The 12,341-nt window shown below is 48.7% G+C and overlaps 1 protein-coding gene across 9 annotated transcripts in view; it reads right to left on the bottom strand.

The window, feature by feature from the left end:
* The window catches only part of INPP4A (inositol polyphosphate-4-phosphatase type I A), a 138,761-nt gene that overhangs the window by 21,007 nt on the left and 105,413 nt on the right, over window positions 1–12,341 (bottom strand). For 5 of the 9 annotated variants that reach the window (XM_039232443.1, XM_039232447.1, XM_039232448.1 and 2 more), the window contains 6 exons: window positions 11,306–11,561; window positions 7,638–7,670; window positions 3,352–3,524; window positions 2,198–2,321; window positions 1,109–1,235; window positions 658–798 (listed from right to left, as the gene is read on the bottom strand). In XM_039232443.1, the coding sequence (XP_039088374.1) occupies window positions 658–798; window positions 1,109–1,235; window positions 2,198–2,321; window positions 3,352–3,524; window positions 7,638–7,670; window positions 11,306–11,561 (854 nt within the window). The remainder of the gene's footprint in view (window positions 1–657; window positions 799–1,108; window positions 1,236–2,197; window positions 2,322–3,351; window positions 3,525–7,637; window positions 7,671–11,305; window positions 11,562–12,341) is intronic. The other 4 variants (XM_039232450.1, XM_039232451.1, XM_039232452.1 and 1 more) reach the window with 2 other exon arrangements.

Raw genomic sequence — 12,341 nt, 5'->3', positions numbered from 1 at the left:
ACACATGCCCAAACGCTCCTCTCCAACACACATAAACATGTGCATACACACACTTGCACACGTGATTCTTCCCTGTTGCCTGGCAGGGGACCCTGCAGGGAGTTTACAAGACAAAGGCCTTTTGAATCAAGACATGGCTCTCAGCCTTGCAAACAGACCTCTCTAACCTCACCGGTGCCCACTCTGGCCTGGGATCTTGGCCTCCGACACCCCCGATGGTCTGTCCCTACCTGCATTTGCTCAGGCTTATTGGCTTGAGATGCCAGGTCTTTCCTTCACCTCCTCATCTAACCAACTCGTACTTACTCTTCAAAACCCAATTCAACCATCATCCCCTCTAGGAAGCCCTCTCACACCCTCTCCCTGGGTCTCCCATTAGGACCCCTACTCCCTGCATTCATCTCCAGCCTTGCTCCCACACCTCTCTCCTGCCAGCCTAAGTCTCTTGAGGAACAGACCACATCTGGCTCGTCTTTGTGTCCCTAGCACCAAACACAGAGTTGGCTGTGCGGCTGCACTGAAGACTGCTGGCCAAAGGAAGGAAGGGATGACAAAGTCTACACAGCACTCAGAGCCTGAAGAGGGCTAAGGCCATTTTCTACAACACCTCACGGAGCACTCCAGCCACCCCGGCCCCCACGAGAGCCGGGCACGCACCTCTCGGCCAGCGTCTGCTGTTCATTGATGCCCACGTTGAAGAGGACAGGCTGCACCCGCAGCAGCATGCCACTCTGGATCTCCCGGGGCAGGGCGTCGAACAGGGGGCCTGGCAGAGGGATCCGCACATTGAACCCGTCCCTGCAAAACAGTGGAGAGAGCCAGAGAATGGGTGAAGGCTGGGACAGGGGAGAGGCAGGAGAGGAGGCGAGTGAGAAGAGGAAAACCAAGCTGGCCTTGACACTAGAGTGTGAACTGGCCGTCCAGCTCAGTGGTTTCCAAATTGTGGTAATGAACCTTTACAGGTCTGTGAAATTAACATGGAGGGCTATGATCAAGGTTTTTAACTGAATGAAACACAAAAAAATAAAAACGCAAAGTACATCACATGTAACAAACACAAATTAAAACACAGTGCTAGTTCTGAGAACTAAAAAAAAATTCTTTCTACCGATTTCCAGTGATGACGGGCAGCATGTCTGTTGATGCATTAGAAGTGGCCTGAGTGACTTTGAAGGTCACGTTCCTCAGGTCCATGATTCCAAGACTCATGTCCTCCAGCATGGCCAGCTCCTCACCTGGAGGCAAGAGGGGGATGGAGGGATGTCAGGTAGAGGGGATCTGCCAGTCTCCCCGTGGGCTCAGCACGGCCACAGAGCTGTGGGAGGCGACGGGATCAGGCGTGGTGTGACAGGAGGTGGCCTATCTCAGCCTCCTCACCAGCTGACCCACTTCTCCACGGGAAAAGGTGGCTACTGAAATCCCCAGTGGCCACATTCGGCAGCTCGGCTGGTGGAAATGCACACCACAACTCCCAGCCCCCTCCTGGTGAGGGGAAGCGTGCGGCAGGAAACTGGCATGTATGGAGCCTCAGCAGGCAAAGCTGGCGCTTTACGAATGGACAGAGACAGGAAAACAGCATACCATGGCCGGATCCCCACACTCCACAGCACTTGGCATTTACTTGATCTCTTGTAACTCTAAAGACTGACAAATCCTTCTAAAAAACTATGGATTTTTACCCTCTCAGAAGAAATAAACAGAAAATGGAAGTAGGAAGAAGAGAGTCTTTTTAGAGGGCAATTTGGGAATGTCTATAAAATTTAAAATTATGCCTACCCTTTGACCTAGGAACGTTCCTTCTAATAATGCAGTAGCTGTAGAAATGGGCCCTCAGGCGCACACAGACTTCTGTGTGGAGACATATGGCAGCACTGTTTTCATGAGAATAATTCAGAAGCGGTCCAATGTCCCAGAGGGCCTTACTGCTTAAATAATTATCATCCATCCTCAACTAGAAAGATCTCTGTAACAACCACCAACAACAAAACAAACTAGGGGGTGTGTGTGTAACCATACAGGACTTTTATTTGGTTCTCACATATTTTGATGATGTTTAGATTTATTTTCATCGGCACGCACTGCCTGCGCAATGACACAACTATCTGGGAAGAAAGAATGGGAATCACACACGTCTGCACTGCCCATCACCCCCAGGATCCCAGAGGCGTAGGGTATGTGGGAGCCCCTGGAACCTCACCATAGGTGCTCAGCAGGCTCTCGAACTGGGCCAGCAGCCCGATGGTGTAGAGCTGCCGCAGGAAGCCATCGTCATGCAGGCAGTTCCTCAGCTTGATGATGAAGCCACAGATGAGAGCCGTCAGCTGTGGGGGAGACCTGAGGTGAAGTGGTTGTGGGGGGATAGGCACCTCCTCTCTAAAAGGCTAGCAGCCAGTGCCTTGCCCTTGACCCAAGTTTCTCTGCTTTCACGGCTCTGGCTGGGCCACAGCAGCACCTCTTCCTGCTCCATCTGGGGTGCGGGGAGCACTCTGCTCTGAGGCCACACAGGGCAGAGGCCACAGGGAGGGTGTGCAGCATTCCATGCTTGCCACTCCAATCACTCCTAAAGGCTGGTTTGGTTTTGGTTCAGCTTCCAACCTGACCTGCCTGGGCTTTCTCCCGGGCTAGAACCTTCTGGAAGCCCAGAATTAATTCCCTACCATGAAAAAGGCCTGTATGTTTACAGATTCATACCAGCTCTGACTGGAAACTAAAGTGATCACAACAAAGAACAGAAGTGAGAGAGAACATGGTCACTCTGCAAGTTACCTCAATGAGAGATTTTCTGTGGGAGGAAACAGGCCTCACAAGGATGGGCTGGCAGAACCACAGAGAACCAGCCTGACTGGTACTATCATTGTTCACGTTGCTAATTTGATAACTGGCATCTACCAATCTTTTAACATTCATTGGAGTCTTCCCTTCTCTAAAACAGTATGGAAATCATCACAGCAATTGTGCATAAGCAGAAGAACTAAGGCACTGACAGCAGTGATCGTGTCTCCCTCACTAAGCTGCTTTGCAGGGAAAAAGGTGGCAAAGAGGCCTGTGTCATGCACAACGCAGCACGCCTCGGGCAGGAGAGGCAGGTGTGCCCAAGCCGCCAGCACCACGTCCTTGGGGAGAAACAGGGTAGACTTGGACCCTCTCCTAAAAACAGACTTATCAAGTAGGATTCCTCCCTCCAGGATGAAATCTAGACCTCTCACTATTAAATAACTTTAAGAGCCACCCGCAGGTGAAAGTATTGTCATCCTTGGTTTTTTCAGTGTGAAGCCAGAGAACGGCTTCCTGAGCCTGTGTTCTGTGAGGGCGGAGGTGCCTGTGGGCTCCCATGCCAGTCCCGGGGCTTACGGTTTGGCAGAAGACCACGTCGCGGCGGTACTGCAGGCTCAGGTACGTGGCTATGGTGGGAGCGCTGTCCTGCATGAGCAGGAAGACCATTGCCTTCTTGGCCTTGTCGCTCATCATGGCCACGCAGTCTGTGAGGGTGGTCAGCAGGGGGTAAAGGGCCTCGCTCCATTCACCTGGGCACGAGGAAGGAGTCGTTTGAAGAGGAAGACTTTAAGACTCAGGTCCTGTAAATTGAGCAAGTTGCCTGACCCTAACCCCCTTGTTGGCCCCCTCCCCCTACCACTCCTGCTGCATCCTGTAACTCTGCTCAGCCCAAACTCTGGCCCAGAACTGGAACTAAGTTCTGCCTGGAATCACCCCAGTCTCCACCCTTCTGGCCTGAAGCTTTTCCAGTAAACAAACAGGGACCTACTGTGGGACCGCGGATGTAGGCCTTGTCTCCCTAACCTACTGGGGGCAGTACACATAAATGCTCAGGATGATTCCTTTTGAGGAAAATGACCAAAAAAGTTTCTGTGAGTCATCTGCAAGTCACCACGATTCCTCCACCGGGACAAGAAGGACACCCAGAAAAGTGACCTGTTATCTTGCTTCTCTTGACTCAGGTATTAAGGCCGAAGCCCCCATCCTTCTAGAGCAAAGGACAACCCCACCCTTGCGCAGCCGTTGTGTGGCTGTGGTACGTTCTCGCTTTCTACGTCTGAAGGAAAGACCATTTGTTCCACATGGTTTCCCGTGTTTTCAGCTCTCAGAATATCCCTTGCTTCTGCATTCACGTTCTTCCCCACCCCCGAACTCCCCGCCTGCAGCCCTCTAGTTCTAGTTTAGTTTTCTTTTAGAAGTTATTAGGAAATTGTGACCCTGTATCAAAACAATTTTTTAAAAATAGAACCTCAGGGTAGAAAAACAGATTAAAGGGTATTTTGGGCTTTGGCTCTTTTTCTGCCTTCCTATTTAGAAAACATTTAAAAGAGAAGAGACATGCCCTCCTCAGTTCTATTTATAACAGGTCACCAAGCCCAGAAAGAAGCATTTGACTATCACCACTGGGTGAGCCCACGATAGCTAATGCTGCACAGGCAGGGAGTGGAGCCGGGCAGCACCCACCCCGTAAGACAAGGGCGGGTCACACCACACTCACAGACGTCACTGCACTGGGGAGAGGCCAGGTCCGTGCCATGCGAGTGGTGCAGCCACCAGAGGGGAAGCTCTGCCTTAGATAAACAGGATCCAAACCCCAGAGTGAAGGGAGGCCAGCTTCACTCTCTCAAACTGTATGAGTAGCACTTTGTTGAGAAACAAATTTAGAGAAATGCCTAAAACTTGCAAAAGGATTTCCCTATGCTCAGTGGTCAGTTAAGGCAGATTTTCAAGTACATGAATCCATTCAAAGTCGGGAAATGATCTAACTGTGTATGCAGGCATACTGTATGTGGACAAGGATTTACATCTGTAATGAAGGGGGAAAAAAGCAGTCTTAACTTTAGAAAGTCTACAGCGGGAAAGGTCTTAGCAAAGAACTCATGGTGACAGAGAACACTGGACCAAGGAGTGGAAAATATGTGTCCCGGGTCCCAGCTGCCGCTGAGCAGTGCTGGCCAATGACAAGTCTCTTGACCCCTTGGCCACGTGAGTTCTTTTTAGTAAAATGGAAGAGCCCTGTTGGCTAACATCCAAGCATCTTTCTTCCTCTAATAAATCTCAGAGGCCATGTTTTTGTTTCTTTGAAGAACTCTGTTGCATACATGTAAATTATATTCAGCACCAGTCAAAAAAGACAATGGCATCTAAGTTTCAATAGCCAAATAATTGGGGGAAAGGTAGGCAATCATTAACTAAGAAGTAAATGCTCTTAGAGCAAACGTTGCCGGTTATACTTTGCTTTTCCACTTAATATGCAGGTACCTATGCAAATTATCATCATTTTAATCTGAAAATTATCAAAAAGTACAAGCAGACTTAGTTGACTAAGCAGGTCTTCTCCATGCAATACTTTTTCTGCTTCTCTACTTCTCTTTCAAAAAACTCCATTTGAGTATAACACAGTTTTGTTACATGGTGGTGGGGCGGGGGGGGAGACTCTGAAAAAAAAAATGGGAGTATAAGAAGAATGGTTAAGAAGCACTAGGATCTTGTCCTGGAGAAGATGTGGGCCTGGGTGGGAGAGGAGACTGCCATCTGCCCGGAGGAGGGCTCACACATGCCTGGATGGCTCTAGAGTTTAGTAAGAGACCCAGCCACCATGTACATAAAAACCTGTCAGTGCTTTGGGGCACCTGGGGGGCTCAGTTGGTTAAGCGTCCGACTTCAGCTCAGGTCATGATCTCACAGCTCGTGAGTTCAAGCCCTGTGTTGGGATCTGTGCTGACAGCTCAGAACCTGAAGCCTGCCTCGGATTCTGAGTCTCTCTCTCTCTCTGCCCTTCCCCTGCTCACACTCTGTCTGTCTCTCAAAAATAATAAACGTTAAAAAAATTTTTTTAAATCCTGTCAGTGCTTTTACCTTTCTGTTTTCTCATTTAATTCACAGAAAGAATATTATTAATACAGGTACGGAAACAGACTCAGAGAGGTTAAGTAAGTGTCTTCCCAGACAAAAAGAAGTGGCATTTGTACATGTCTGACTGACTCTAAACTCCATGTTATTTTTACTGTGTCAGGCTGCTTCTGCTGAGTTGAGAGTAGGGGTTGAGGGAGAAATACATTTTGGGGGAATATGAAGAAAAACTACAATTAGAAATTTCCAGACAAAAAGGATTTCAGGGACAGTGATGAGATTTCTACCAGGACCTAGCTAAGTAAAGGTATCTGAGATATTACATTTGGTGATGGGGTCATATTCTGCTCCTTTTGTTGAGAAAGTCTTGCTATGAAAAAAAAAAAAAAGAGCCCAACTAAACTATGTCCTTAGTGACACAGCTGACTCACTTCTGGGGGGCAGGCTCCCTGTCTGGTTGATAATCTGTTAAGGCTCACTGACTAGTGGTCAATCCATGGACCATGCTACTTTGGATAAATTTGAAGAGCTTTTTCAAATCTATACTTGCTTTTGCACTTTTTCCCCTCATTAACAGAGGAAGGAGGGAAGTCGGAAAAGAGGGAGGAAGAGTGAGAAAAAAAGATGTGTGTGTGTATATGTGTGTGTTATAACTGAGATAAAATATAGCTCTCCAGGAAAAGCCAAAGGAACTCCTGGCATGGAACCATTTCAGCCCGTTGACATTAACTGTGGATAAGCCGCCAGTGCTTCTAGAAATGACACAGCTGATATAAAATGCATGGTGCTGTATGAGCTGAGAGGGCTCACTAAAACTGACAGAGAGCCTGGTAAATTCCCAAATCGCCAGTTCACTGCACTCTAGATATAAAACAGGTGTCCTGCTACCTCACATTTATGTCCAGTCAGAAACAGGCAATCATCAGACTGATTGGGTAGCTGGTTTTTGGGCTATAAGCAAAAGCTTATTATTTGGGGGTCTCATGCTCACTCTGGGGAACCCACAAGCCACAACCAGGAAACTGAACATGAACTAGAGCAGGGGTCGGCACACTTTTTCTGTAAAAGGCTAGATAGTAAGTATTTTAGGATTTGAGGATCATGGGGTCCTTGTCATAGCTACTCGAGTCTGGCATTGCCCCTAAAAGCAGCCACAGACAATATGTGAATGAGTGGATGTGCCTGATTTCCAATAAGACGTTATTTACCAGAGCAGGCAGTGGACAAGATTCAGCTCAGACCTGCAGTCTGCAGACCCCTGAACTAGAGCCATGAACAGTGATTTCTATGTGCAAATGCAGCAAAAAGATTCTGTTTTTAGCACCATCTCCAACTGAAGCCTGCCAGCAGTGCTTAGTAAGACTTCTAGGCTGCATCCAGACTCGAAAGAAAGGATGCTGTGTGATTATGAATGCTGCAACATTTGGGTGGCTATTCCCCCTCCATGTAATGCTCACAAGTCAGGTGAAATCACAGGAAGTACCATTTACAAATATGTACTGTTCTGAATCAGGAAGCCCAATGCACTCAGGGACATTAATCGTCTGGAAAGGCTATGTGATGGGAAAGTAAAAAACTGCATGTGGTAGCCTCTACTTCAGGCCACAGTCCCCAGCCCAACTGGTCCCTCACCAAACCTAAGAAAAGCTGCCACATGTCTCACATGAAGAAACTCCTCTAAAATATTTTCCTAACTCTGGAAGCACCAGGCAACCTTGGATAATTCAGCTACAAACACTACCTGAGGGTTAGAAAGACATCTGTGGAAGCCTTGAACAGAAACCACGTACCTGGGCTGGACTCGTCAGGAGGGGGGCTGCAATCTGCACAGAAATGGAGGGCAACATGGATGATTAAGGAGCAGCACAGAGTTCAAACAAGAACAACTCGACGCTTACAGCAACTGCATCAAGCAGCCGGCAGTAAGGTGGCTCAGCTGAACAGAGAAGAGGTCGGAGGCCTGCCTGCCTCTTCCCCAAGAAGTCCCACACAGGCGCGGGGCTGCTTCGATGCAGCCAAGCCCTCCTGGTGGTAAACACTGAACCGACTCCCTGATTCGTTCATTCATGTTGCTACAGATTCAACATAAAATGCTCTTCAGGATGAGCAAACTAACATATTACAATGTGATAAAGTGCCCACATCAATCACATTGTATGCGGTGGAGCCCACGTGGGCTCACGGCATCGGGAAGCACACTTGTAATGAGAGAGACTGACCAGCAAATTGATCATCCCCAATTCAGAGCCCACTGCCCTGACTCGCGAGTGGAACCCAGGCTGCAGACTCTCTGCTGAGACCCCAAGGTTAGGATCCAGCGATGAAACCAATATACCGACCAACATCTAGGCCAATCTTTAAAATTTCAATCAAATTTAAAGCTTTTATCGTTTGGGGAAAGACCAGAATTACAATGTCCCTCCAGGTCGCTCGAGGAATGCCAATTTTAATTCAATTTCACCTACACCAAATCACATTTCAGCAAGTGAAGTACTCATTTCAATATTGCATTTCCCTTAAAAACTCTAAAATTCCTTGGTTAACTGGGCGTGCCACTGGAAGAACACAAGTCTGAAAAGGGATCACTTATTTTATGTCTTCAGGTGGGTGGCTTCAGACCCCCAAGAATAGCTGGAACCTGCTTTATGGAGACTTTAAAGTCTGGATTGTCCAGAGGTGGGGATGGCAAGGGATCCTTCCTCTCCAGTTGCCTTTGGCAGTGACTTCTTCAACTGGCAAAGGGGATAGAAACAGAGCAAAATTAAAGGCCCCTGTGAGGTGATGATTCCAGCCTCTTCATTAGAGCCCAGATATCCTGAGGCCATCTATCTATCAAAGACAGACACCCACAGCAGTGTGCAGTAATGCAGAGCACTCACTCTTAAACCTCTGTCCGGCTAACCAGAATTACCCCATGCCTTAAAAAAAAACACAAATTTCTGCCTCCCCATAACCCTTTGTCCAAGATTCTGGTTCTGAGTGAGCAGGAAGGTCGAGGAGCCCGTTTTTATGATCTTCTGTAGTGATCCCAAACAGCTGGCTTGTGCCCATTCCCCAGAAAAGGGCACCAGGGGTTAAACCTGGCTGCGTAAATCTAATCTTTCCATCAAAGCATGGAGTGTGTGTGTGTGTGTGTGTGTGTGTGTGTGTGTGTGTGTGTGTGTGTGTTGAGGGGGGGAGGTCTCCTCTGGTACTCCTGGACCAATGACTCATAACTTAGGCCATGGGTCCCCTGAGATTTGACTAGCACATAATCTTGGGGGCATATGGGCTCAGGTTAAAACAACCTGGTCCAGGCTGTGGATGGCTCTGCAGCAACGAGGGGAAATGAGAATGGGCGCATGGCAGGTAATGGAAGCCCCCAAATGGGGAGGCTGCGGGTGGTGGTGCAGAGGGGCGTGGGGCACCTGTGCAGAAGGCAGGAGAAGGAAAGAGAGGCTCACAGAGCCTCTGTGGTTCCAGCTGGCAGGGACTTGTCAGTGGGTCCCGAGTGATCCGTGCGTGCCAGGCAAGGCTCTGATGAGTTCTACAGGACAGCAAGCTAGAAAGCAGGGCAACTCCTTAGTAGAAGATGAAAGCTAAAGACCTAGGACAGGGTACAGAGCCAGAATGAAATGTGATGATGCTTTTCAAAGAGGCACAGAGGCATTCATATATAATAAGCTGGTGTGAACACAACCTGCTCATTAGGCCGAAACAACTACCTCAGGAGGTTGCAATGGTCTAAAAAGTCATGACAGAACTGAGGTCTGGCCCTTGAGGATAAGAGGCTGATTAGAGAAACAGCTTGCAGTCTCATTCTTTCTGGTCCTCCTGATCACGCCCAGGTCTGAATGGCTTCCTAGCTATGCTCAAGATTTTTAAATTAAGGGTCATCCACAGTTAATTTAGTGGCATACGGTTTCATACATGTCTTTGAGAACCGATCAGCAAAGTTAGACTCTCTCAAATGTATGCTTCATATTCCCATGATCAAACAGAGCTGATTTACATGGCAAACACAAGTCATGCCCTAAATACCATAAATAAATGCTCATTTAAATAACCTTAAAACTTCATTTAAATTTGTCTACGTTTGACCAATACAGGATGTGCCTAGAAAGAAAGTGACATTTAAGTTATGGCTATAATAAAATATCTGATTAAATAAACTAGCTCTGGCATTTTTTTAAAAAAATCCAATAAATTACTCATTTTATATCTGCAGGAAAACTTGAAAATTACAAGCGAAACTATATTGAAGAGAAATGAGCAATGAGCTTTCCAATTTTTTTAAAAACACAATTTACATTTAAAAAAATGAGAAGACAGACAGGACAAAAGAGCTCCATGAAACCAATCACAGGTTTGAGGAACTGAAACTATAGCCCTTCACAGATGGAAGGGGTGGAGGATGTGAACACTGTTAAATCAGAGGCTCAAGTGACATCGCGCCCTGGAAACAGACTGCAGGCAGATTGCGAAGGTGAAGGGCATCTTACAAATGAAGGATTTACCAAGAGGCTCTGATAAAGGTCTGCCTTGAATGAATGTTGTCCAATTTAGAGATTAAAAGTCCTCACTGTATGAAGCCTAATCCTGGCACATCCAGGCCCTACTAACTACAGTTTAACACTCCCAAAGGTCTGCAGCCAGCTCTCAGCTGCCTGGCCCATAACCCCACCCCCTCCAGCTCCTACAGGAAAAGGTGGCAGGAAAAGGTCCCTGAGTGACAAGGATGCGCCTGCTTAGGAAGCATGCGGCCCCTAGCTTTGGGGCTGTATGCAGGACGGAGTGTCTGGTTATGCTCTGGGTCTCCGCAGGCAGAAGACGGTTTCTGAGGCGTGTTGCTTCACACCAACGTCCTACCATCTACTGAGGGCTCTGCCTCGGAGGTGGTGCTGGACAGGGGACCCTAACTCAGCCCCAGGAGCAAGCTCCACCATCTGGCTGATTCCCAACAATTCCCAAGGCAACACTCCCTGCTGGATGAGAGCGCGGCCAGCCACTGACAACCAGCCCTTGGACAAGTGTGCAGAGCCTGCTAACAGCTCTCATCCAGCTGTGTCTCTGCAGGAGTCACCTTTTCCTTGATTCTATCAATTCCTAATTCAGTATACAATCTCATCCAGAAAAGCTTCTGCATTTCGGCCTCCTTCAGGTTCTCGGACTGGTTTGCAAACCAGCAAAGCCCAGGAGCACCCCATTCACTGACGGGGCAGTGAGACCCAAGAGGGTCTTCTGACTCTGCCTTTGCCAGACGTGCAGATTCACATGCAGGCTCTATGGGCGTGGACCACAGGAGCCTCTGCTCTCACCGCCCACAGCTCCAGCACTGTGACAACCGGCTCTGCCTGACAGCCCTCCCTGCAGTCTGTGTGGGGGAAGAGGTCATGGAGTCAGACACACACACAGACAGACAGACATACGCAGCATGAGGTGGAGGCAGCATGAGTGGGAAGCATGGATGCATACGCACGTGTGGTCAGGTGAGGATGGCATGCAGCAGAGGAGATGGTGGAGGGGCATGGCGAGGAGGGGACATCACAGAAGGGGTCTTCCGGTTTGATCCAGTAGGCGTGGCTGTTCCGGTTACCTTTCTTGCTGGTACAGCTGCCCGCGCAAGGGAAGACATCCTCACAGCTCTCGCCGTGCAGGCGCTCCTTCTGCAGCAGCTTGTCCACCCGCTGAATGATGCACTCCAGGCTCTTGTCTACATTCAGCCACACTTTCTCCTTCCAAACCAAAAGATCCCATTTGGGTCAGCTCTCCCAGGGCGAACATCAGAACAGAGCACAATCTACCCACCCCCACCCCCGGTGGCCACACACACTGATTCCTCTATCCTGGGCCACCAGAATCATTAAAATACCACGAATTCAGAAACATCAAGATTAATTCAAAGTTCTCCATTACAGTTGTATTTGCTTTTCAAAACACAAATCAATGTACTGTGTTCATTGTTTTTAAAATTGGGGACACGTTTGCTACTATCACAGAGGTGAGCTAGGACTTCCCAGTGCCTTCCAGAGCGGGCAGAAGGGCCCAGGGCCCAGGGCGCCAGTGCGTCCCCTCCTCTCTCCACTGCCACACGCCTCCAACAACCATCAAATACACAGGGGACTGAGGGAAGGTAATGGAAATGGCTGATCACTTCAGACGGGGGAAGTGGGAAGGCAGTGAGGCATGGCCAGGAGTGATTTGCAGAAACCCACACAGAATACAGGATGCCAGGGCAGGGCTGGAGGAGCACTTCGTGGCTGACTAGTCACTCAGCGCCTCACAGAACAATGCCTCCAAGCAGTTGTCCCAACAAAAGGCAAAAATGACCTGTGGGATGCAGATGCTGCTCTCAGGGCCACTCCGTCAGGAAGTAGACTGCGCTACATGCAATGTCAGGGTGCATCTCCAGACTCCTCACTAGACCCCAAAATATATAGGGCCCGAGGAGGGCTGGCTACAAGCAGAGCTTTGAGGAAGCCGGGGGCCTGGGGAGAGGAGAGGCCCCCAGCAGG

The sequence above is a fragment of the Hyaena hyaena genome, unplaced genomic scaffold, assembly GCF_003009895.1.
Source record: "Hyaena hyaena isolate Hyena2069 unplaced genomic scaffold, ASM300989v1 scaffold_64, whole genome shotgun sequence".
Taxonomy (NCBI): domain Eukaryota; kingdom Metazoa; phylum Chordata; class Mammalia; order Carnivora; family Hyaenidae; genus Hyaena; species Hyaena hyaena.
Note: the sequence above shows the minus strand (reverse complement) of the source record. Positions and strands in the feature narration are given on the sequence as shown.